The sequence below is a fragment of the Photinus pyralis genome, unplaced genomic scaffold (assembly GCF_008802855.1).
Source record: "Photinus pyralis isolate 1611_PpyrPB1 unplaced genomic scaffold, Ppyr1.3 Ppyr1.4_LG1, whole genome shotgun sequence".
NCBI classification, from domain to species: Eukaryota; Metazoa; Arthropoda; class Insecta; order Coleoptera; family Lampyridae; genus Photinus; species Photinus pyralis.
In genome coordinates, this window is record NW_022170249.1 from 25,131,119 (window position 1) to 25,158,262 (window position 27,144).

General features: G+C 37.0%; 3 protein-coding genes across 3 annotated transcripts; 1 reads left to right on the top strand and 2 right to left on the bottom strand.

The window, feature by feature from the left end:
* The first annotated feature begins 1,539 nt into the window (after positions 1-1,539).
* LOC116167656 (peptide-N(4)-(N-acetyl-beta-glucosaminyl)asparagine amidase) lies at positions 1,540-19,264 on the top strand. The gene is made up of 10 exons (XM_031483092.1): positions 1,540-1,909; positions 1,957-2,142; positions 14,403-14,489; positions 17,441-17,606; positions 17,654-17,835; positions 17,880-18,062; positions 18,111-18,433; positions 18,480-18,760; positions 18,808-18,966; positions 19,014-19,264. Exons 1-10 carry the CDS (start codon positions 1,691-1,693, stop codon positions 19,187-19,189), a joined length of 1,962 nt encoding a protein of 653 aa, XP_031338952.1. The 5' UTR covers positions 1,540-1,690; the 3' UTR covers positions 19,190-19,264.
* LOC116167672 (putative gustatory receptor 28b) lies at positions 2,133-10,096 on the bottom strand. Its single transcript, XM_031483121.1, has 6 exons — positions 9,253-10,096; positions 2,729-2,901; positions 2,577-2,681; positions 2,453-2,521; positions 2,316-2,405; positions 2,133-2,266 (listed from the first exon to the last, which is right to left on the bottom strand). The coding sequence occupies exons 1-6, from the start codon at positions 9,866-9,868 to the stop codon at positions 2,168-2,170; spliced, it is 1,152 nt and encodes a 383-aa protein (XP_031338981.1). The 5' UTR covers positions 9,869-10,096; the 3' UTR covers positions 2,133-2,167.
* A 4,860-nt stretch (positions 19,265-24,124) lies between the features above and the next one.
* Positions 24,125-25,610, bottom strand: LOC116158934 (putative gustatory receptor 28a). The gene is made up of 4 exons (XM_031471809.1): positions 24,762-25,610; positions 24,546-24,719; positions 24,316-24,405; positions 24,125-24,266 (listed from the first exon to the last, which is right to left on the bottom strand). The coding sequence occupies exons 1-4, from the start codon at positions 25,608-25,610 to the stop codon at positions 24,156-24,158; spliced, it is 1,224 nt and encodes a 407-aa protein (XP_031327669.1). The 3' UTR covers positions 24,125-24,155.
* Between the last annotated feature and the right edge of the window lie 1,534 nt (positions 25,611-27,144).

Below are 27,144 nucleotides of genomic sequence, written 5' to 3' on the forward strand. Positions count from 1 at the left end.
AGGGTGCAACGGGAAGAAACAAAAATTGTTAAATGTTGGCCGTATCATGTAATTCTTTTTAATTTTCTTTTAAAAACTAAGAATTAAGTTTGGATGATCTATTTCAAGGCTACTCTACCAACCCATCCCACTATACATTTACAAATATCCATGCCCGAACCCGGATTCGAACCTGGAACCCTTAGCAGTTTTAACTGAACTGCGCCACACGAGCCGAAGTGTAAGAAACAGAGGGTTGCCTTTGATCAGCTTATTTTTCACGCAGTGTGCCTCTACAGTGGAACTGTTCTTTCCCCGTTCCCAGACAGAGTTGTACTTACAGAACCAAAGTTTTACGTTAAAAGAAGAAATACTCAAACTTACTAAAAATCAGCCTACATATGTCACGTTACAAAAAAATGTACACTTCTTTGCGTAGCTACTGCTACAAAGGTTTAAAGGCCCTTGAAGCGCGTTGAAAACCTAACCGCTCTCCAAGATCCTAGAACAATGGCTTATAAAGCTCTAAAGTGCCTTAAAGCTTATTAAAAACATTTAAAGAATACGAAGAATACGACTTTTCTATTTCAAATTTAGGCGGGATGTTTAGTTTTTGGAGGAAATAGCCATTCCGGTGGCAATTTTTAAAAGTTACCGGGTTCATTTTATTTGCGTACTATTGTGTGTGAAGTTAGCGTATGGGTTAAGTATGTACACTACAAATGTCTTAAAAATTTTACAAAGCTGGTCTATTATTCTTAATCACTAAAGTATCCCGTAAAATATAGGCCCTTCAAGTATTTTAAATGTTTCTGAAGGATTGCAAAGATGATAAAGGTTCTTAAACACAAAATGCTCTTAAAGGTCCACAAAAGCTTTTGCAGGTTTAGTTTTTAAAAAAGGGAAAGACTTTTAAACCCTTAAAGGCTTTTAAACATTTTTAGAGACCTTTAAAACTAATAACAGCTCAAACCTTTAATAAATACCCTTAATATCGTATGAAATGCTTTTCAGATAATTTTTAAGACTAAAAATAAGGATAACATGTCTTCCTTCTTAAAGACCTCTTGAACTATAATAATAGCTTTTAGTACCCGCAAATATCAAGGAGATTCCAAAAGACGCCCCTTGATCTTTTTTCTAATACTTTAAATATCAAAAGGCTTTAGCGACACTGGAAAACTTCTTAAAGCTTTTGAAGGTTCTTGAGCTAGTCATCTTAAAAGCTTTTATGTTGTTACGGACTTTGGAAATCGTATAAAGCTTTAAAAAGCTGTAAATGCGCGAGCCTTTAATGTCCTTTAGAAAGCTCTAGAGTCTAGTGTTCCCTAAATATTTTAAAGGGCTCTGGAAACCCACACGTGAACATACAGAAGGGAAATATTTCGAAATCTGCAGTAGCAGTTTATAACGGACTCACTGACAGGAAAAATCAGCACCATGTTACATCTAAAATCGTTTGACAATGGGACGAAAAATGCTATAGCACAATTATGCGCTTTTAAAGTATAAGGCCCACCTCATCCGAAAAGTATGATTCAAAGACACTTTTACGTTAATTTCAATATTTCGAAAAGAGGTGTTATAGAACAAGATTACCCGTCCACTCTGTATACTACATTACATGGCAACGTGGCTAAAATTTTATCAGAAGGTGAAACGTCAAACTTTTTTAAGGTTATGTTTTCTGTTTGGATAATTTTTGGTTTTCATGGATTCCTTAAAAACTGCCTTACAACAATTACAAACAAACACCAAGGAGATATACGAAGAAGCAATACGGATATTAATAAAAATAGCTGATAACGTGATAAAAGCCCCCACAAATTCAAAGGTACGATTGCTTCAAAAATCAAACTTGACGCTCTCAACGAAGATTTTGAACGTGTCTGGTGGTTTGGAATGTTTAAAACTCATGGGATTCTTGGAGGTACGACTTATTCTGAACGAACATATCGGGTTAATGCGGTGTTTTAGGATGGGAGTGTCTGGGTTCTTCCGCCCAGCGTTTCGGTTGTGAGTTTGCAGATGTTTCGCAATGCCCTGTCTCAGGAGTTGAATACAAATGTTTTTGCGCAATTGATACAAGATGAGCCGAGTGGTAGCTCATCCGACAGTTCGATTGAACCCGAGCCTTCGAAAGGGGCCATTCCTAAAGTTTCAGTAAGTTTATTTGTAAAAAGTACGTTTAAAGAGCAGTTGCGTTTGCGATGTTGCAATTCGCCTCCTCTGTTCCTTCTTGGAACTGCAACATGATAAGTAGATATACTGTTCCCGATCCTATTATCTGAAATGATTAATAATCTCATTTTGGATTTTATTTTTATTTTACAAACCGTGAATAGCAGTTGTGAATCGATCGTAAATAATCCGCAGGCTGTAAATTGGACGGGACAGTGAAAAATTTGTTGAGAGAAAATGGTTAGCTGAAAAAAGACCCTGTGAATTTAAATGTATCATTTGTTTTACGTACTTTATCCTTGATGTCGTTATTACGAGAGTTCATTAGTAACTTGTGGACTTCTACGCCAGTTTGACGAGCCTACAATGTAACAAGTATTCTCAGATCGTTTTATTAAATCACATGAGCTATATACCTGTGTTGCCGCAATTTGACACGTGATCGCGAGCAAAAGTATTTCGTTCCAATCAATTACCGACCATAAACCCCAGCTTACTGCTCTCATATGCGCACCCAAGACCTGCAAATGAGTCGTTAGAGTGTGTTTAATTGGTCGAAGATACTTGCGAAGTACTCGTAATATGCAAAAAATATTGCGAACACTGTCTTTATAAACAGCAGTGTGAAGCATATTAAGATTTGAAAGGTGTAATTTCTGTTGATGTCGTTGGCCAGATCCACCAAAGAATCATATACCTCCATGAGGGTTGCAATTTTCTTTGAATTCTTGGACTCCACCTCTGTAAATTTAGGAGTAATATTAGAAACAATGTGAAGTTGCTGCTGAGTGTGGTAACCCTACTGTGACCCCTCATTTGTTACGATTATAACGTAGTCTTTGTAATTATAAATTGTTTTTTTTTATTATTAGGCTTGTATAATTTTTAGAATTTATGATTTTATTGATTTTGAAGTTGTGCAAGTTGCATAACATACAGGTACTTTCTGCTGTTTATGATTGTATTCGATTCTATTCGCATTGTATAATTTTGAAAAAGGGAAAATGTTACAAGTAAGGTAGGTAGTAGAAGAGCTAAGTGTAATGTGAAAGGTCCACTCACTTTAAAAGATGAAATCTCAATATTGGTGGGACCGATGTTAATGAACTTTGTGGGACCTACTTATCAACTGATATCTTCAATTTGACATGTCCATAAATAGATCATTTTTCAATAAAACTAGGTAGCACAATTCGTTCCGAGGCTATTGTAGAAAAAGCATTAGAATTATCCTGTTTCATTTTGGCATTTTGGCACAGCACGAAACAAGTTAATTCTGCTTAAGGTGACGGAAATTGGTGGGACGAAATTTGTAAATTAACCAATATTCTGCTCCCGATAAAGATACAAAATACAATACGGTTTTAATGTGTGAAGTGCGGCAAACGCATTTTATTCGGTATGATACTACACAATTATAGATGGATATGAGCTACTTACAGTCTAGAACAATGGAGTTAAACATAGATCGTTTTGAAGGTAAAATTTACTTCCAGGCGCGACTTCCCATAGAGAATGTTTACGGAAGTGTAGGCGCAGTTTTTGTAACGTTTTGAGAATGTGGTTTTGTGTGGAATTCTGTGTTTTAGAGGTTCGTCATAGTTCTTGTTTGGATTTGTGATTTGTGCAGGCGTTTTTAATTTTGTTGTACGCTAAGTTAATTTAATTACTTATAGATAAAGTTGAGTTATGGCCTTTTGTTGTTATTCTTTGTTAATTTGTGTAGATATAAAGGTTGTTATTTTTTAATAAAGTAATTTATATTTCCCTAATTTCTTGATTTATTCACGTTACCCTGATTTTTTTCCTAGCCGAAGTCATTTAATTGGTGGAGAGATTGGTGGCCGTAAATCAAGGTAAGTGGTATTTGGAAGAGGTGTTAATAAGGATTGTTTGTGTCGCCTCATAATTCTCAGTGTAGGTAATTTAGTATTTGTAGTGTTGCCTTGCTAATCCGAGGTTTGTTATCATCCATGTTAGAACAGGCTGTATCGACAGCGCGGAGGGCCATTTTTGGCCCTAAAGCAGGACTTGATAAAATTGTGCTTTTGTACGATAATATGGTAGAAAGTTTTGTGTATTTTAATAATATTTTGGACCATACAGGGTGCGGATTATAAACTGGGGGTCTAGAAAAATGGAAATTAAAATCAATCAAAAGTTATAGACTAGAAATTAATGTCGAAAGAAAATTCAAAGGGCTGTAACTTTTGATCCAGTAGCCCAATCTTGGAACTGTTTGAAATTATGGATTCTACAGGCCACATTCTATAAGAAAATGTTTTTTCCCGGTCGATCTGAGACAATTTTTTTTTCGAGGCAAAAAAAAGGCAGTGTATAACCTTCCTTTTTTGCCAAAAATCGACTGCACCAAAATTTCTCGGGAAAACACTTTTTCTTATTAAATTTGGTGCGTAGAATCCAAAACAATTCGTACTTTTTCGATTAGACTTCTCAATCAAAAGTTATAGACTAGAAACCAATTTCGAAAGAAAATTCAAAGGGCTGTAACTTTTGAACTAGTAGCCCAATCTTGGAACTGTTTGAAATTATGGATTCTACAGGCCACATTCTATAAGAAAATTTTTTTTCCGGGTCGATCTGAGACAATTTTTTTTTCGAGGCTCAAAAAAAGGCAGTGTATAACCTTCCTTTTTTACCAAAAATCGACTGCACCAAAATTTCTCGGGAAACACTTTTTCTTATTAATTTTGGTGCGTAGAATCCAAAACAATTCGTACTTTTTCGATTAGACTTCTCAATCAAAAGTTATAGACTAGAAACCAATTTCGAAAGAAAATTCAAAGGGCTGTAACTTTTGATCCAGTAGCTCAATCTTGGAACTGTTTGAAATTATGGATTCTACAGGCCACATTCTATAAGAAAATTTTTTTTCCCGGTCGATCTGAGACAATTTTTTTTTCGAGGCAAAAAAAGGCAGTGTACAACCTTCCTTTTTTACCAAAAATCGACTGCACCAAAATATCTCGGGAAAACACTTTTTCTTATTAATTTTGGTGCGTAGAATCCAGAACAATTCGTTCTTTTTCGATTAGACTTCTCAATCAAAAGTTATAGACTAGAAACCAATTTCGAAAGAAAATTCAAAGGGCTGTAACTTTTGATCCAGTAGCCCAATCTTGGAACTGTATGAAATTATGGATTCTACAGGCCACATCCTATAAGAAAATGTTTTTTCCCGATCGATCTGAGACAATTTTTTTTTCGAGGCAAAAAAAGGCAGTGTACAACCTTCCTTTTTTACCAAAAATCGACTGCACCAAAATTTCTCGGGAAAACATTTTTTCTTATTAATTTTGGTGCGTAGAATCCAAAACAATTCGTACTTTTTCGATCAGACTTCTCAATCAAAAGTTATAGACTAGAAACCAATTTCGAAAGAAAATTCAAAGGGCTGTAACTTTTGATCCAGTAGCTCAATCCTGGAACTGTTTGAAATTATGGATTCTACAGGCCACGTTCTATAAGAAAATGTTTAATTCTTAAATTTCGATTTCAGGTTTCATATTATTTATTTCGAGTTTAGTTGAAGTCCGATGAACATCTTTTTTTTATCGAATACTAGCAGTCCCGGCGCACTTCATACTGTCTTTTCGAAATCCCGTTTTTTCCCGTTTCCGTGGATATTTCGGAAAGTGTTTTTCGAATTAAATTACAACATATTTTTCTTATGACTTTTAATACTTACACAAGAAGTTACAAAACCTATAATTTCTCTGAATTAAAATTAAAAGTGGAAAATATTACAATCCCCATAACAAAATTAGTAACAGGGAATGGATCATGGGATTGAAATCACTCAATAATCTTTTGAAGGTCCTACTGGGCGTAGAAAGCTGAAATTTTGCATCCAGATTCCTTGGAGATTGTGGGGGAGCACTAAAAAGAATTTTCCGAAATTTTTACGGCAACGGAAAAAAAGGATTTTACGTTTTACATTTAAAACTTGGATTTCTGTGAAGGTTTTAAGGTATACTCCGAAAGCGCTTCCCGACATTCCCACGGGATCGAGGAAAAACTGAATTAAGACAGAAGGTCATGTTAATGCGCGTACAAAATCGCTGGAGCAAAAGCTCGTTTTTCATAGTTTTGTTCAACCTGCGATGAGGAGCGGGTGGTTCAAAAAATATGCTCATTCAATGCAGAAATCAATTCCCTAATACTTTTAATAGGGTTGTTTTTTTTCATATTGTCAGATATAATCGTAGAACCGCAACAATACCATTTTTGTAGCCCCCTCCTCCCCCCTTAAGTACAATTCCGCCGGATATAGTCATATTGGGCAACAAATTAAGACATCTTTTGTAGGATTTAAATCCGATTTGGATTTTAGTCCTACTAGCCTACTACGACAACTAACGCTTTATTTTATATCATCCACGTATTTATACAGGGCGTTCCTAAATATGCAAATACGGAAGGGATAATTCTTTGACTGATTTTATGACTAAAAGTTCATATAAACATAGGTCCGCAAACGCTTCGTTACCGATGTACAGGGTGTTATAGTTCTACCGTACATTTTACAATTTCAACCTTTAATTTATAAGCATATGTGAACACAAGGTACAATTTTCAAAGCCAACTGCGAAATCTAATCAAAACAAAATATCTAAATAAAGTCAGGGCCTACTGGATCATTTTAAAACAAGTTGTATATCAGCATATGCATGATGAAAGCGCATTTTTGGTAATACAGATCAGTATTTTATTAGCCACTGTAACTAAACAATGAGTACTTAAACCACTCGCCGTATTTATACAGGAAGATGTCTATTCATTTAAATAAAAAAAATTCCTTTTATCGCTTAGCATCATAACTATAAATTGGAAAAATTAATAAATAAGTCACTGCGGAGGGCAGGGGGAAATACGAGGGGAAATGTGTAACTTACGTACATTCAGAAGAGTTAGGAATAAAAAATTAAGAAAAATACAAACAATATGAAAACGTGGTCACTCGTGACCGACGAAAGCGCATTTTCCCCGCACGAAATTAGTAATGACTCGGGAGGGAATAAGTGACCAATCCAATTTCTCATTCTGGTCTTGGCTGTACACTGTATAAGAAAGAAACCACAACGAAAAAGTTTACACTGGGGGAGTAGTACTGGTACAGACGGCCAAAGTGTGGACAATAGCGTTCATTTTCTTTTTGGAAAATGCGCTAAAAGGCGGGAAAATTTATACAACAAATTAGAATTCCATGGGACGAATGTTACAACTTGGTACTAGACGACTGCTGATTTTTTTTGTTTTTGTAGCGAATATTTTAAAAATCTAGAGCTACATCGGGGCGCCTTCAGGTTGCCATAAAGTCGATAAAGGATTAGCCACCGGCGATAAGGAACGAAGGTGGATTCTTTCAGATTTAAGAATGTTCTTAGTTTTTGTTTACTATATAAGTAAATTGAATCGTGTTTAAGTTGAGTTCCAACATCTACGCCGAAGGGAACATTGACATTCGCGTACTTTACGTATATAACGATAGGTGGTGAGGTGAGAGAGGTGATCAAAACAGCGAAGCGTTTCGTTTGGGAGCTGTATGGTCAAAGGTTTCAAAACATGGGATTCTGCAATATGTTTTCGGAGCAACCATAACATAAAAGAATGCAACTGGCCGTTTTTTAGAGTATGAATGTTGGAAGAAACGTTTACAAAATCATCGAGGAAAAAGTTAATCGTGAATTTTAGAGCTCGCTTGGTTTATTTGAAAAAGGATAGTTTGCAAGTTTCATAGCCACCTTGTTTTTTGTGCTTGTCATTTTTAGAGCTCTCTCAAATTGTAAAATAAAAAATGCAGAGTCGTTTTAACTGTATTTTTACAGCTGGCCAATTGACGTCTTGTGAAATAGAGAAAGAGAATCAAATTTCTTAAATAAAATAAAACCAAAAAAAGTTTTTTTTTAAATTTCTCCGAGTGTGTTCGGATTTTTTTTAACTTTGTCGCCTTTATTTTTGAGTGGGTGAGGTTTCGCCCAAGGGTGCTCTACCAATCCAACCCATACATTTACACATATCCATGCTCGAACCCGGATTCTAACCAGGGACCCTTAGCACCACAGTCCAGTTTCAACTGAACTGCGCCACACGGGCCGAAAGTGCTGGATTTGGTACAACAAGTTTGTCTTCATTTTATCAACGTTATATCTTTTAGGGTTTCCGAGATCCCAATGGTCACCGTCGAATTTGGGACATCTTATATAGACTGTTTTCAGGGACGCAGCTCTCCGAGACCGTAGAAGATACGACGGTGGTCAAATTAGGGAAAAGTTGTGCAATTAAACAATTATTATCATGCTTTAAAGAAAGTAAGAAAATTCCGATTACTTCCGAAAAAAAACCGAAATTTGCCGATTTCGTTTTTAATTTTTTTTCTGATGTTATTTGAACAGAAGCAACAAAATAAAAACACTTTCTCATTGCCACTTTGCCATAACATACCGTACCTACTATATTGGGTAGCAGATTTTATTACGAATACAACGATATAGGGCACATATGTACACAAAAAAACAAAAGTTGGAAACTGTTGGTTTCAACAGGATGGTGCACCCGCGGACAATGCCCTAATCGTACGAGAACACATATCGGACAATTTTTCTATTTTTCATGTAATTTACCTACCCGATAGGTATTCTCACCCGATTAGTTTGTGCGCCGGTGCACCATCCAGTTGAAACCAAAAGAGTTGCCAATTTTTGTTTTTTGTTGTGCCGTATATTGTTGTACTCGTAATAAAAATACCTTCGCTGTAGACGGCCGGATGTTTTTTTAACGGAACAGTGTATTCTTTGATGCCACTGTGTGTGGTATATTAATTTTTAAGTAAAAATGCCATTTGTAGTGGGTGTCCTAAAAAACTGAAATATTTTTTAATTTCATGTTAATTTCGCATTGGAGTATCAAATTGAGAGGGCCATTAGTTATACAAAATACACTTGATATTTGTCCTTCCATCTGCCTGGCAATGGATCTTCTCAAAAAATTAAGAAATTTTTGGGTCCTTTTCCATTAAATTTGTGTATAGGATGTGAGAATGAAATCCAACTTTGAACGTGTATTACTTACCCTGTGCACCGAACATTTTTTGCAAAATCTCGTTCAGTATCTTAAAACGCTGGTAAATTAAAAATACCAAAAACGAGAACTGGCATTCCATTATAAAAATGATAATAATCGGGAAGTAATAAATAAATAGCATCGCTTGACTTCCGCGCATCGAAATGGAAATGTTGAAGGTAATTGCTACCAGTCCAATAACAAACAGCGACACTTGCTGCCAGAAAATCTTGCGATAGTTGATTTTGTGCCCCAGCTCCTCAAAGATGGAGTCCACCGTGCAGATCCTTTCGATGATATTTTGTATGCGTGGTGGAAGTACGAAGCTGAGAATATAAATGGCGTAGATCAATATAATTTGTCCTAAAATATCGAGTGCGCGTCCGATGCTGGATATTGCATTACCCATGTATACGTTATCTCGTAATGAATCGCCTCTATTGTATTCGTAAATTAAGCTGCAGGAATATATAAACACGTAGGCCATGGTGATGAACTTGAACATTAACGAGGATTTCAGAACGTATTTCCCATTAATATTTTGGGCGTAAATTGGGTTGGTGCCGGAAAGTAACGATAGGAAAAACGTTGGGTTTAAAGCGCTGTAAAGTTGATTGGAGTACATTTTGGGTTTCACTTAAAAGCGCGCACAACACTTTGATTGGGTTAGTAATGCCCAGAAACGACGAGTGATTTAAACTGAAATGGTAATAAATGGTTGCATTTGATTAAACAATCTCGATATCTATCAATTAATCAACCACGAACACGCCACTTTTTGGTGATTCCTGTCTTTCACGGCATTTTGTTCTCGTGATTATTCAAGCCATAATAACTATATCGCTGATGATAAATTTTATGTGTTCACTTGGTGATCAGCTTATTTTCTATTAATAATTGAAGTTGATACTTATCACGAAATATCGATATTGTGTGTGCAATACATTTTTATTTATATAAACATCGTTTCGCATGCTTGGGTAGGTTATCGTGGAATTCCAATGAAATATTGTTATGACAACAAATGGGCCAAATTTATATTAACATAGGTTAGGGGTATCGCTTCGACAACTGATTTGGTAATTAAAAACGAGATACCAAGAATCGGATACGATTTTTTGACACTCGGCTCACATTCGGAAACGCGACTTTTAATCCGGCTCATATTCAATCGCACTCATCCTTCAATTTGTAAAAATCTATTGGTGAAGGTTTGACATTGCCGTCTTTTTTCGTTCTCGTGTTAGACGAGGAACAGACGGACGGATGAACAAAACCATCACATAAGGGGCCAAAAATTCCCCTGAAAACAAGCTCAAAAAGGTACCCCAGGGTAGAATTGTATGATGGAACGGATGACGGTTAGATGTCCCGTCTGAAAAGTGCAGAAACGAAAAATGAAGAAGAAACAGAAACAGAAATCGATCACTATACATATGGGTAGAAAGAATGTTGTGGCTACATTCTCAAAAGAAAAGAAGAGTGACGTCAAATATTTCTACAAGCAATGATGCATCATTTTTCAGATGAAATAACCCCCCCCCCCCTCCTTCAATGTGTACAAAAATTCCAGGGTGTCCGAAATTTAAAGACCCGATTTTCCAATAAATTATTTGACTAGTGGAATTGTAAGAACAAATCTGTAAGTATTTGGTGGAATGGAAGGTTGTCCTTTTTGCATCTTTTGATTTCTATAGAGCATTGTTTTTTTAGTAGCGTTCAGAAACCTCGGCGACCAGATGATTTGGATCATATTCCGTTATCCGTTAATTAGGTATGTTTGATTACAATTGCAAATTTGGCACGAGATCATTCTCTGGATCGAGAAGACGAGTCGGCGGAAGTTCAGTGCGGAGGAACAAACTCTTTCTCCTGTGCTTTCGTGGGATGGCAATTCCAATTGGCGGACTATTGTACCCGAAATCGTGTTGAAAGGGGAGGTAGAGGGAGGGAGTTAGTAGGAAAAAAATCTTGAGACAGACGGTTGGGAACCACGTACGTTGTCACTGTATAGTTCAAATTAATAGTTTTTCGGGTTTACGTTTCGAATAAAGAAGAAGATCGCAACAATCGTCTCATAGTTAATCCAGAAAAAGTCCCAGAAAATTTTCCGGTCGGGAAATACCAAGGAATATCCACGTAGTTTGGTGGCTAAATAAAATGGTTCGTCAAAGGCGAAAAAAAACTTCTAAGGTCTTCTAAAATTCGAGTGTACCACTATTAATTTATACACGCTAGATTAAACTTGATAAAATCAATATATAGGGTGTTTATAAAACATGCGGCATAAATTAAAGAAGCAATTCATTGGTCTATTCTAAGCATTTTAGCGCATTTTCACAAATATTAAAAAAAAGGGCGTTATTGTGGCCACTTTGTCCGCCCGTCTGTCTGTCCGTCCGTCTGTCCGTGTTTTTAGCGCGCATTTTTTAAGAATTAAAAAAAAGTGGTCTTGTTTGCGTTTTATCCGTCCGTCCGGACCCACTTCTGCCGTTTCGAACTACATCTAGGGGAATGGTCCTAGAGTCTTGGAATGTATCTTTAACATATACCTTGAAGGCGTGCCAGACGGCCATCAAATTTCGCTGTCTAAAATCCCCCCCCCCCCCCCGAATTATTTCCTGAGATGCTGTTTTTTAAAGTAAAACGTGCATAACTTTTACATACGACAATCAATTGGTCTCAGATTTGGCAAACGCATGTCTTTAGTGGTGCCAAGTTAAACTTTAGGAAATGGGGGAGGGGGGGGGAGACGGGACACATGTTCTACCCTTCATGGTATTCTAATGAAAGGTCTCATCGAAATACATTGGTTTGTACAAACTATAACTTTCCCGTGCGACTCTTTTTCGAGATCAGTGAATGACGGGGCCTAATTAAAGGTCTCAACGAAAGGAATCGTTTTCTACCAACTACTGCGCTTTTTTCTGTCCTCTTATCAAAGTATGGGTAGGATGAGAACGGGGGGGGGGGGGGAGTGGAACTAGTTTTATTCTTCATGGTACTCTAATGAAAGGTCTCATCGAAGGAAGGAATTAATTTTTACCAACCATAGCCCCCCTCGAGATCGTTTATAATGTTGTATTGCTGTGTGCCCGTCTGCCTGTCCGTTTCTCTCTCCGCCTGTCTGTCTGTCCGTGTGCAGTTGTGCGTTGTACACGGTAACTTTTGTATTGAACCATATTCTTCTAACATTTTAGGGTAGGATTTTTCTTATAAACTGAAATTGAAGTAGCTGGTCAAAAATAGATTGCGCATATGCAACTTATTTGCAGTCGGATTTTTACGAAATTTTAATAGAAGCTGCACCTTACAAATGGGAAATGATGCAAGTGGAAATGCGCTTTTTGTAAATTGTTTACGATTACTTTTTTAACTTGTTTATCCTTTGATGAATTTTGAAAAAGTGTTTTGTTGCGAAAATACAGGGCGACACGTTTCCACTATAATAACAATTTATGACTAAAAATTACATGTATCATTTCTTAATCTGCTAGAATTGTTGAAAATGGCTACCTCCAGCTCGGATGCAACCCTCCAATCTTCTCCTCATCGTCTCCCGGATACTTTCAAAAACAAAAGCGCTTTCAAAAGTCATCAAAATATTTTTAATAATAACCTCTTTAATTTTTGCCGCATGTTTTACAAACACCCTGTATAGAAGGGAATGAAGTAACTGTCTAAATTAACAGGGAAAGTGAACGATTGGACAGAATTTCTAAAACTCGAAAAAATCATCTTTTGAGCACTACGGTTCACTCTCCCGTAGCCCAAATCCGAATGAATCAAAATTTCCCCGGAATAATCTCTACCTATTTCTTTTTAAGTAATTACCACCTACAAAATGGCTTCTTATTAATGAAAACTGCCATCTTTAATCATTGATTCGTTAGCGTTGTTCTTGCCCCACGAAGTAACTGAGAGCTAAGGTAATAAATCAATTTCTCACGTATGGTTAAATTTGCAATGTTGCCTTTCCTACAACACAGAGCGGACCTAATTCCTATTCTGCGGTTTGGAGCAGATAAACTCAATTAAAATAAAGATGTATCTCGTTATCCCGACATCTTGTCTCACACATTTCCTAAAGCTATTAAAAGTTCAACACACTGTAGAATTCTAATGCAGAAAAACGATCGCAAAACTTTAATTGAACGTCCTTACAAATCTAAACTTACTCAAATTTTGAAATTATCAAGCATATACCTGGATCACCCTGTAGGCAACAATTCGCACCCCTAAAAATCTCCAAAATTCAAGGATGTCTTTTATGGAGATCTCCGAAACTATAGAAGATACGACGATGCTCAAAGTAGAGAAAAGATGCGTAATTAAAAGAGTTATTATCATGCTTTAAAGAAAACCGAAGATAGGTCACAAAACCGAAATTTGCCAAATTTTTGTGTGATGTTATTTGATAAGATATAGAAAAATGGTAACCTCTTCTTGAGCTTTACAAGATAGCATTGAGCGAGTTTCAATACAACGTTTCGTTACGGAGAAATAATAAACTTTTTTTATATTGTCCGTAAAAAAATACATACTGTATGGAGTAGCATTTTTTTTATTACTAATATAACGATGTACGGCACACCAGGAAAAAAAGTTAGACGCCGATCTATCAGACACATTTTCTAATATTCTCACACGATTAGGGCGTTGTGCGCGGGTGCACCAACCTGTTGAAACAGTTTCAACAATTTCTCAGACTCCAAGGCCACATCTTTCTTCCTGAAGTGATTAACAAACAGACTATTGACAACACTAGGTAAAAAATTAATGTACGGTTTTTGAACTGCAATCATACCAAGACCAATATTTGTCTGGGGAAAAATAATGTCAACTAGCTAAATTTCTGGCAACCTGACGCCAATTTGTCTTTGTCTTTGTTCTTTAATTACTTCAGGAAGGCGGATGTGGCCTTCTTTGACTTTCACCATCTGGGATTGGTAGTAAGAAGAGGCATTGACCAATAAATGATTAAAAATGGCCGTCGGGATTAACAATCCTCCATTTTATAGGAGCAAAGTTATATTCTTACAACTGCTCATGTTGCACCAGATGTCTTGTGTTGACAACAGTTGATTATATTAGGGGTTGCCATTTAATTATCGTTGAAATAATGAAAAATGATTACTAATTTTTTTATTTCTTTCCAGGAAAGTGCTAAAAGTGCGAATGATACCATCAGTGATCGAAAACTTCTACATGATGTTCCTTTAGTTGTATTACCACCTATGAAATACGTAAGTTTTGTTGTATTTTAGTGCTTAGTGTCGTTGGTGGTCATGATTTTACAAGTCATCGGCAATGACGCTTGCTGAAACTGGAGCATAATAATTATATAAGTTGCTGCGGCACTGATCATCTGAAATTTTCGCATTTATTCGTGTTGAAGATGCTATTTTTAACACGATACCGTGAATAGCAACGAAGCGTTGTACGGAAACATTCCCCAAATTGTAAATTTCACTTGGCGGTGCATTAGAAGTCTCGAAAAATTCATTAACTGAAACAAATTGTTATCAGTTTATATTGTTGATAGTGTTTTAAGAGCTGTACTCCTTTTACCCTAAAGTGAAGTCGTATACCTACTGGTTGCAGACGAAGTGCATACCTGATTTTGTATTTCCTTATGATATGGCTTCAAGAGCAATTTGTGCACAATTCTGCCTGTATTACTTGCTTGGTTTGCAGCCAAATGGCATGAGACGGTGGTGTGAAGCGCATCGACAATATGGATGAGAGCCCACATGGTCCAACATAGTACCGAGACTGGTTTTGTCGTAAACTAAAACGTTGGCGTTTATAATTTGCTAGCATGAATTAAATTACCATCCAGTAGCAATAAAATATGCTAAACATAAGAAAACTATATTGGAATACTAAAGCAATCGCTATAGGCAGCGTGTAATTGGCCGAAAGCTCTTGTGTGACGTCACACAGTTCATCGTACATGCGCATTAAGGTATCAATTTTTCTCAAGTGCAATTCCGAGTTATTTTCCTTAAAGTGAAACACTCGATTGCTTTCTTGGTCGACTAAATCAAGTTTTATAAGTTGTTCGTTCAGCATCAGGAAACGGCGATGCACAAACAGTACAATGTAGGAAAATTGGTTTTCGAAAATATTGACGACAGCTATCGGATATACGAATAACAACCATATCAAGGGCGACAGTGGTAAAAAACCTTCCCTTTTAATATTCTCACTTTGCACAATAGCATTTAGAGTCATGACAACAATCGGTGGCAATTGGGTTGTCAGTTGGTACAAAACCATTCGTTTGTATTTCAGATCTTGGCCAAATCTCGCCAGTGTCAAGTCCACCTTGTAAAGCTTCATAATTGTGTTCTTCATCGCGTTCGCTTTGAATAAGCAAGCGAGGTGGGTCGAATAAAAGTACGTAACGCAACCAAAGAACTCGAAGGCGATTCCGATATTCGACACCTTATTCGAGTTGTAGTAACTATTCGACAATATGCTCTTTCTAGTCTCATTTGCCGTACGCACCAATACGGCACTGTAGAACAGTACGAAGCCGATACTAACGCAGTAGAGGTATTTATGAGTAAACAGAGCATTGCCTCTGTAATTTATGAATACTGGACATATGCCTAAAATGCACGTTAGGCACACCGTCGGCGATATTGCGCTAAAAAAGTGTTTTGCACCCGCCATCTTTCAAGCGTTTAGGCAAGTGTGCCTTGCTCTAGCCCGAAAGTACATGTAAATTGAATCTTTAATAAACCATTGAGGCCATGTATATTTTATGAGCACCTGGCTGTTGGAATTAGTTATTTAATCGTTTCAAATAATCGTGCGAACGAAACACGCATGGTATTGTCTTTATTATTAACGTTTACACAGAGCACGCAGAGGTGGATCTTAGTTTCCTAAGTTTCCATCGCTGCTTTCATTCAATTTTGTCCATTGCCTCTCTTTGGCGAGTAGAAAGTATACAGGGTGTCAAAAATAGATCTATTAAATTAGGGCAATTTAGAAGGTAGGTATTATCTCTACACGACGGGCGGTTCTGTATGACAAAGGTCATCAATTCCAAGGAATATTATTTAAGAGGTACTGTAAATTTTCCTTTTATTTCGTATAAAATCAATAATTGGTTCCTTTTAACAATAAGTAACTTTTTAATTGATATTAATAAGAGTCCTAAAAAGGTGAATTTTATAGAAAAAATAAGAGAGAAAGGATGCCGTTTAGTCTACGGCGGCTGTCTCGCTGTACTGCTGTTTGAACTTAGACTGGTTGTTTTTGGTTAAGTGTTGTAATAAAATAGGAGTGTTTTAGTGTGTTTCTTTTTGATATGTGAATTAAAAATTAAAAGGCGAGTTTTACTTTTTTTAAACTATAAATATTTTCAACGTGAATTTTTCTTGTTTTTGTTGTGTATGAATATGGACCGTATGGACGAGAGCGAGAACCCAACGAACCCAGTTCGAGTTCTTAAAGTTATTTTTTGAAACTGGGAATAAGAATATAAGACTGATCTATCAGTACCTGTCTGTTTCCAAGTAAACTACATTATATTTTGTTATTAAATACTATATAAAAATTATCTCGATTTTGTCTCATTTTGTGTCTCAAATTCTTAGGGATTTTGTATGGGTTTTTGTATAGGTCGTTGGGTGGGTTTTTGTGTCAAAGTGTGGGTTTTGTAAATAGGTTTTTCGTTTTGCCAACCCAGTCCCTAAGTCATCACTTTTGCAACTAAACTGACTACAAGAAATTACAATGTCTTTTTAGTCCGGATTATTTGGAAGTGTCGTCGACATCCAGAGATTTCTGCGTAGTGGAAAATTGCCCTAGGGTAAGGTCAGTGATTTTTGGTATGTGCAGTTTTTTTTACGTAAAATGAAAATACCTTAACACAGGTTGACAATTAGATTCTCAGTTCGTTCCAGATTCAATAGTTTTAACCCCCCCCCCCCCCTCACTTCAGTAATGATAGTAATGAAAGATATTAATAGACGTAAGCCATATTGAAAAATTTAAATGGCCTATTTTTGCGCATTGTTACTCTTCATCTCACCACCGTGTTTCCTTAGTATGTCCCTTCCAACATTCACCCCTTGACTCTTTCATTTACTTTCTCTTTTCCGTTTCGCGAATGTTCAGGAACCTATCAGCCCCTGTCTAATTTGCAACGCCGCTTCAACGTTTTTATTTCTCTTTATAGCTATTTACTAATCCCTTTCTAAACGAAGTGGAATTGGCATTCCATACTGCATTATCCTACGCAGACAAAGACTTACAAAACCGGGCATTAGCCGTTATACCCAAGCTAAAATTAGAAAACAATGCCCAAAATCGTCTACGTAAACTCCAGGAGACAGCCAAAGAAGGTAACGAACTGTAACCGTGCGCTATGATAATGGACATTTTCCAACAGCTAAAGTTAGCGACTTCGACTACACCCTTGACGATTTCCTCTTGCCGGAGGTGCTGGATTGGTTTAAAAACGAGTTTTTCAAATGGGTGGATAGCCCCGATTGTCAGTACTGCAATGGTAATACATTTTTCGCGCACATGAGCGACGATCCTAGCTTATTGATTCATACGAATAGAGTTGAGGTGAGAACTTTGGGGGTGGAGTGAAGGCACAGTGTAAATTTTAGATGCACAAGTGCCATAGCTGCCACCGGCTGACACCGTTCCCCAGGTACAACGATGTCAACATTTTATTATTGACCAGATGTGGACGTTGCGGCGAATGGGCCAATACGTTTACCCTAATTTGCTGCGCGATGGGATGGGACGCGAGATTAATAGTCGATCAAACCGATCACGTATGGACCGAGGTAAATCACCCTCCACGTATCTTCCCTGGTAAATAATCTCTTGGGTAGGTATTTATGCATTCGCAGAAGCGATGGTTACATTGCGATCCTTGCGAAAACGTGTGCGATACGCCGTTGATGTACGAGAACGGTTGGGGTAAGCAAGTGTCATACGTCATCGCGTATTCCTCGGAGGAAGTACAAGATGTCACCTGGCGCTATTCCTCGAACCACAAGACGGTGCTGCGACGACGCACTAAATGCACGGAGAAAGAGTTAGTCGACGCACTAATCAAACTGAGAAACGAGCGCCAAAGAAGCTCGAGCAAAGCGCGAGTGGACTACCTCACCAAACGAGTTTTGCTGGAATTAGTCGAGCTGATGTGCGAAAAGTAAGCACATCCACCACCACTACATTCCCTAACCAATTTTATTTAGAAAGGCTAGTGATAAAGAGAAACAAGGCCGCACTTCCGGCTCAGAACTTTGGCGACTGATGCGCGGAGAAATCCAACCGAAAATTGACTCCTACGTGTTCGTGTTCAAGGGGAATGAGACTGAGACCGTGCGATATTCTGCAGCTTTAGACAAATACGAATGTGCGAAAAAGGATGGTTCGGTCAGTTCCGTCAATGGTTGGCACGCCGGTGCCTTCAATATGACCGGCATTTTTCGAAAGGAGGAGAAGGACTGGAAGATGGTTTATTTGGCTCGAGCTGGTTAGTGGATATGCGTCAAATTTAGTGTTTTGATGTTCGTTTTACAGAGGGCACTGATTTTGGTGTGATTAGCTGGAAATTTGAAGTTGAAGATGCCACCCAAGTTATTGACGTTGTCGACGTGAAGTTGGAACATAAGCTCTATGAAAATGGAAAAGTTGAAGTTACAATAGAGAGTAATGCAACCACCATTAAGATGCCAGAAAGTAAGGCGGCTATTTTGATCTTTTTTGTTAAAGCTGTTTCGTTTCAGATACAGTGGAATTTCGCACAACTGCGGTTAGCGGATCAAGATTTATTGTCATAACAGCCCGATTATCTGGAGGTAAAGGTGATGTTGCTTGGCAGCATGCGCAACTATTTCGTCAAACCTCGTCAAGTAGCGACTTTGCGTTCATCGTTAAATGTTCTTTTAAACCAGTGCATTAAGTGTTAATTTCAAATTATTATGTAGGTATCTAAAATACGGTTCTGTTATTACATTTCAACTATTTTATTACGAAAGTATCTTAAAACGTAGTTAGTTTTATTGGTAAAGTTTTCACTTCTTAGTTTTTCTTATTCTTGCGCTAGAGGTCACCCAAATGTACTTTGCTGTATTTTTCCTTTTGATCTTCCTTAATTCTTTCACGTACGGTGGGAAAGTGAATAAAACAGAAGGAAGGAGAAGGTTTTCATTCGCTGTGGACCTCTAATGGACGTTTGCATCGACAAATTTAAGCGGAGCTTAACTTAAGCATAGCTTAAAATCCATGGTAACCATTTGCAACAAAGCTTGTTATGGATTTTAAGCTACGCTTAAGTTAAGCTCAACTCAATTTTTTTTTAATGAAAATTAAGGAAAGAAAAGAAGGATTGGGGAGGAACAACGAGATGAGTTACATAGGGGAACCAAGGCAAGACGACGACAGGAGCCATATTCTTGGACTGGACCCAAAACAAGATTGTAGCACATTACCCAACTTTTTCACTGGTCACTGGTCTACAAAGGAGCATCGGTTTGGGATCATAGGGACCAATTTTTAACATGAAAATTTTTAAAACTAGGTGGGTCGGACTGGGCTGACGGGATACCGGGGAAATTTGATAGTATTTATTGATTTAAAGGTATAATTCAGGTAACGTATCGATTTTGATCTTGCTGGGATAATTAAATTTGGCGCTTTATCTGAGCACAACGTTGTGTAGGCATTACAGCTAAGGTCATTCTTTAAGAAAATACGACCCATTTCAAATTTTAATAAAGATTATTGACTTATTATTTAGCCTTGGCCCCGTATCCTTGAGGCCAGAAAAGGATTATTAACGAGCAACCGAGGCACATTAATAATCAATCAATAAAAATCAACATTATTGGTGTAACCAACGCAGAGGTACCATTTTCACACCTATACATCGTGAAACATCACAGACTCTGCCCTTTAAAGACTTTTATTAATTAAAGACCTGGTAAAACTCGAAGCATATATGAGTCTGGAGGATCCTAAATGCTCTTTGAGGCTTAGGTGACTAGTAAGCGCTCTTAAAAATCCCTTAAGGACACGCACAAGTCTATTAAGAGTGTTAAGGGATTTTCAAAGACTCTTAAAGACTGAATATATTAGGGTCTAAATCCCTAAAACTCAAAAATTAAGGAATGCTCGATCCTTAAAATTTTTTAATGTTTTTGAAGGCTTCTAAGGACCTAAAAGGTTCAACACTTAACAAAGAAAAAAAAGAAAGCACTAACGACCGGACAAGTAGGTACTATAATTTGCAAATTTTTTAAAATGTGTGACTTAATTTGAGAAGATTTTCGAAAACAAATGCCACTTAAAATTTTCTCTCCTAGAAGCTGGTATGATTAAATTTTAGAGGGCCGGATTAATGTCTCGAGAGGCTCTCTAAGCAATGAGAATTTTCGGGGCCCCCTTTTTTTTTCTTTACGTTGCATCGTCTAATTATAAATTGATACATGCAGTCAGAAAATTGATAAAGATACATACATACAGACTTGATTTAGTAACGGATAAATTCAATAAAAATCAAATAGAAGCGTGTACGGAAATTCGCTCCGATCCGTGGATTTTGTTTTGAATTTCGCATATTTTGACACAACATGTATGTATGTATGCCCCAAAAAAGCCAGGCATAAAACTTTACTTTATTCTTAAATACAAATACCCGTATATTATTGTATTTTTGGATTCCCCAGCAAAATTTAGGTTGCTTGTAACCTATCTTCAACTGTTCACAGAATAATTACCTTCAAGTATTAAAATAGCACTTTATTAACGATTCATGATTTTGGATTTTCTGTCCGTCCGTCCGTTTGTGTACATGATAACTTGCGAACGGTTTCGAATTTTCCCATTCTGTTTTCAGTAATAGCATAGTGTACTATTCTTACACTATGGTAATAGGTAGACAATGGTCAAGGGACTAACTGATTAAATTTTGGTCATTTGGACTTTCTGCCCGTCCGTCTGTGTACATGATAACTCGCGGACGGTTTAATTTGCCAAATCTGTTTTCAGTATTAAGTTTATCATAACCTAAGGAAGAATTGATTAAATTTTCAGTAACCCAGTCGCGAGTTATCATTGTTCACAAGTGGACGGACATGTACACAGACGGAAGGACGGACGGATGGACAGGAAGTCCAAAATCATGAACTCGCTTTTAGGAGCTCGTTAATAAGCCGCGGACGTTTGATATTCTTAAATAGCGCATTCGTGATGACATTGTGTGTACCGATTGTTACTTGAGCAATGCTGGACAGGAAGTGGGAATCGGCCTTAAAGCTGAGCGGGGAGCACGTTAGATCGAATGGTCACAACATCGCCTTTTTGGTTTCTAAGTCTCTTTGGGTGACGACTTAATTGCTTCATTGGCCCCGAGACTGTTTATAAAAAGTTTAATTTTCGTCGTAAGTGCGAGGCCCGTATTTCGGAAAATTCATATAATGTTACGGTTGGATGCCAGCCCATGATGAGTATTTATTTCATAGGGCGAGCATTCCACTGCGCCTGCATCATTTCACATGGAACACAATAAGAGTAATGTTTGCCAAAGTGTATATCTTGTATTATAAATTATTTCAAAATTATTAATTCATTTAATCAAGCTTGTTAGAACCTACAATATTTAATATTTGTTTAATAAATTGTTTATTTAAGATACAAAAAATTAAAATTAAAGAAGTTTCTTTTTTTCCTCATTTGCTCAATATTTTTTGGTTGGTGCCCCAATTTGACTGGTGCCCTAAGCACGTGCTTAAGTCTGCTTATGCGTTAATCCGGCCCTGTTTAAGTGTGACGTTTCGGTTAAAAAAACACATGAACAATACTTGACCATTTACTGAGCGAATGTGTTCCTTGTTTTCAAAATTCATCAAAATTTCCAACTTTGCCTCTATTTAATCGACTTATCTCTTACGGTTTCAGAGATCTTAATGGTCACCCTCGAATTTGCGACACCTTGTACAATACATTATTAAGTACTTTTCAGATACTCTCTAAATGTAACTATTTTCACTCACTGGAATACTGTCACTTTTCTTTACTTGTAGAATAATGTACTATTCAATGACAGAGGCAGACCAGACTACATTTCCTGCCGCCTGTCACTTTACCGGCCGCACCTGTCAGTTTTCCGGCCCCACCTGTCACAATGTTCGTAATGACTCCTGTCATCACTGATAGAATGACATTAATCAAAGGTTCTATATATGAAACTGGAAATCTTATATTAAAATTCGATTTCGGGTAAAATTAATACAAAACTCTTCAGTAAAACGAAACTACGTGACTCGGAAATTAAAGTACTCGGCCCCAAAGGGGCCTCGTACTTCAATATTTTCTGGTCAGTAATATCTGATTTAATTCGGAACAAAGATCACAAAACCTTCCCCATACATTTCATTTATACATATTATTTAAAAATTATATATACAGGGTGTAAAGCGATGGGGTATACAAGAGGGAATTTTTTTAAAAATATTGATTTATGAAAAAAATTTATTCTTCATGATATTTTTTGCTTGCTTTGAAAGTACCAATACCGTTTCGATAATCTAAAATTTATTTATAGAAATCTGGAAAAATAATAAAATTAATTTTTTTAATTGAAAGTTATTACATCATATCACATTATAATCAAGATAGCGTATTGCTATCAAACCACAAACAATCGAAACGTTATTGGTACTTTAAAAGCAAGTAAAAAATATGAAGAATGCGTAACGCATAAAATTCCATGGCATCACAGATTATTGAAAAAGATGGGGGTTTTATTTTTCCAATTTTCCGTCTTTATTATGCAAAAAATTGAAAACTAATACGGTTGATTGGCGTAAAAAAAGTGTTTTAAAAAAAAACCTTAATACATTTTTGGTCTACAATAATTTGGGGAGCCAATAATCGCATGTTATGAATTTTACATTGAAATCCCTATGATGCGTTATGCAAGTCACCACCCTGTATAAGTAAATGAAATTTTGATTATCATTTACCCCATTTCGAGCTTCCCTGACAATGTCTCATTTTCCTAACTTTTATGTAAATAACTATTTAGGGTGAAAATGATCCGGGAGCAAAATATCTAGACGCAAAACGTCCGGGCATCGACTGAAAATCTGGTATGTAATTGATAATAACATATTCATTTTTTATTTGTTTATAATATTGTAACGGAAACGCTCCAGACATGACGTCGCCTTTGGCGCTCTGGAATTTTCTACGCGCGCGATAGTGGGATTTGTATAGGAATATTCCAGACTTATCCGGTAATTACGCGAGTGTTCTGGACTTACATTGCTTGCGTGTATAAATGGTTGCGGACCGAACATCGCAGCAGTTTTACTATCGAATGAGATCGAGTACGGACGAAACATTGAGCGCGAAAATCTGATATAAATTGCGAAGTGTGTAATATAAATGGTCGATATAAATTGTACAGTTTTTGTAGTGTTTAGTTTTGTTTAATAAATATTGATATAAATCGAACCCGAATTTATAAATCACGTTACAATAAGCTTCGTTTCAAATTTCCGACCGCATTGATACAGGAAATATTACGTATTCTGTAGATCATATAGGAATCAAAGTATAAACTATTTCCAACCTGGTTTACTTCCTAAGAGATGGAGACATATTATACACATACGTAGCACGATTTTATTTACTAACAAATTATAATGTTTTAATATTGGTACAGTTCACAATTTGACCATTCATAGTATGCAGTGAAAGTAATACAACGTGTATTACTTTCACTGCATACTATGAATGGTCAAATTAAACGAATTTAACGAAATAAGTGCCTGAATTACTGTTACCCAAATCCAGGATGGCAGTTAAGTATAACTTGTGACGAAACTTACACCCCCTAACACACAAAAAGTAGCTAGCCCACTCTAGTGAATAGCGCTATTGTTATTAACAGTGCTAACTTTACAAGTCATTGGTAGAGATGCTTGTTGAAACTGCAGCATAATGGTCATGTAAGTTGCGGCTGCACCGACAATCTAAAACACAATCACGACGTGTTAACAAACGTACCTTTTTTTATCTTACTATAAAGATTAGCGAAGCGTCGTATGGAAACATGCCCCAAATTGTAAATTTCACTCGACGATGCATCAAGAGCCTTGAGAAACTCATTAGCTGGAAAGAATATCAAGTCAGTCAATTAATGGTAGAGAGGGGACACAATGTTTGAAATTTGGAAACCTACTGCTGATATATTTTTTTAATTTCAATAAGATCATCCCAAAAAAGGGTGCAAACACTATGAATGTACGGACCTTGTACATCACCTCCTTATGATATGACTTTAACAGCAACTTGTGGACAACTGAAGCTGTAACACTTGCTTCAACGGATGCCAAGTGGCATGCAATTGAGGTATGAAGTACTTCAGTTATGTTAATCAACGCCCAAATTAACCAGCACAGTGCCGAGTATGGTTTTAAGGTAAACTAGAACGAAAATATTTAACATTGTCAACGTTGCCAACTTACCATCCAGTAGCAATAGAAGATAGAGAAAAGAATAATTCCATACTGGAATGCCAATATAACCACGACTGGTAGGGTGTAATTCACCGAAAGCTCGCATGCAACATCGCACAAGTGATCATACATGCGCATCAACGTATCCACTTTTCGGAGGGTTTCAGGAAGTTGCGCGTCTTCAAGTTTCCACTGAAATACTTTACCTTCGTGTTCTTTGAGTTTACGTAGCTGACTGTTAAGCATCGCAAATCGGCTGTGTACCAGCAAGACAATGTACGAGAATTGATATTCGAAAATATTCACCACGTACACGGGGAATACGAATATAAACCACGTTGAAAGGGATATGGGTCGGAAACCCTCCCGTTTAATATTCTGGTTTTGCATATACGCGTTTACAATTATCGTTAGTAGGGGTGGTAGCTGCGTTGCAAGTTGGTAAAAAATCATTTGCTTGTACCTCAAGTCTTGACCCATCCGTTCTAGGACTACGTCCACTTTATGTATCTTCATGATTGTGTTTTTGAGCGAGTCCGCTTTTAACACGCAGGAGAAGTACGTTGAATAGAAGTAAGTGACGCTCGCGAAGAACTCGAAGGCGATTCCGACATTAGAGACCTTATTGGACTGGTAGAAGTTGTTGGACATCATTTTGCTCCTCGTTTCACTTATTGTTTGCAAAAGCAAGAAACTGTAGAAAAGTACGAACGCGACGCTGATGTAATATAAGTACTTATGAGTGTAAAGCACAGGACGCTTCTCTTTATAGCCAATGAAAACGGGACATATTCCTAAGACACACGTAAGACTGACAGTTGGCGAAATTGCGTTAAAGAAATAGTCTGCACCCTGCATCTTAGAGGCTTTGATGCTCTGAGGGAAACTACCCCGAATACTTTAGCTAGGTATTTGAATAATTTACAACTAAGTAACAAGTGCTGTATCGATTCCACATTCATTGAATAGTCGATGTAGAGATATTACAAATGGGCATACTACAGTTTAAATGATGATGAAAGAAACATTTTATGATGTAGTTATATCAAATTGGACAGGATTTTACCTTTATTACGGTGAGCAGTGGCTGAACATAAAATTGAAGAAAAAAAAGGGTGAATTTTTTGGCAAATGAATAAATTTACTAACGTTTAGCTATGGTAACATAAATTTTTCTAATTTCCTTCAAAATTTTCCTTAAATTGTTTACTCGTAAAATTAAATACAAAATTACCGCAAAGTTTTGGAAATAGTTTTTTTGGGGATTTTTGGGTTTGCTATATTAATCAGAAGGTTACTATGTCGAAAGATACACCTCATATATCTGTGTATTTCTGGAGAACCTGGGGACATCATTTTACTTTCCCGGGGTTACCAATTTTCTGTACTTGTAACAAGTGTTTGGACAAATAATTGCGTGTGATTTTACTGGCTGTAATTATTCAATAGTTCCATTTGAACTGCGTCGGGCTTCGATCAGTTCCACATTCTAAAAGAGAGGTAGACCACGTAAGGTGTTTCCAAAAGTGGACTCCTTAGAGAATACTCTGGATTGAGATGTTTCTCACGCAATCCCAAGCACTCAATTAAGAAATCTGAAATTTTCGATTGCTATTCGAAGGAAATATGTTCTGGTTCTCTAGTGCCAACTCCCGCAGAATTTGGCAAACAATTGAAAGTCGTTTTGATTACAAGAGGCTTTGGTTCTCGTTCTGAAGATACACAATTCCACTTCGTGGGAATTCAACGGTTCAACGGTCCGTAAGAATAAAGCACAAAATTGATGCCTTCAAACCCAAAAAATAATAGGACTTTATTGGACATAAAATATCAATATAATAGGAAGCAAAAAAAGGAATAACATGATAGTGTCCAAACGGCGAAGTTCAGGTGTCGAAAAATCCTTACCTGCTCTTCCACTTAACCCTTTAATGGTATTACACAATATTATTTATAAGGCAAGCTTGAAATTACGGGTCCGTTAACTTAGCACCACCATTTCAAATTTCTGACTAAAGATAGATTGCGCTAGAATCTCTATGGCTAGCGCCAGCTAGCGCCACTTTGAGTTCAGCTAGCGCCATTATAGATTTTGCAGAAAAGCCCTTGACTTTCGGGGGGTGCTATGTTAACGCTAGCACCACCATTGCGTCCGATCATTTCCAAAAGCAAGCGCTGTGTTCATCAGACCTAGCGCCAGTGCTAGCACCACCATTTTGTTTTTTCCACCTAGCGCTAGCTAGCGCCACAAATTTTAGAGCTGCCATCACCCTCCAATAGTGTGGGGGGAGGGGGCACCACCATTTTGTCTTTTCGGGTAAAAATTTGATGTTTTCTGTTCTGTAGACCTAGCGCTCAAGTTAACCTAGCGCAATTATAGATTTTACAAAAA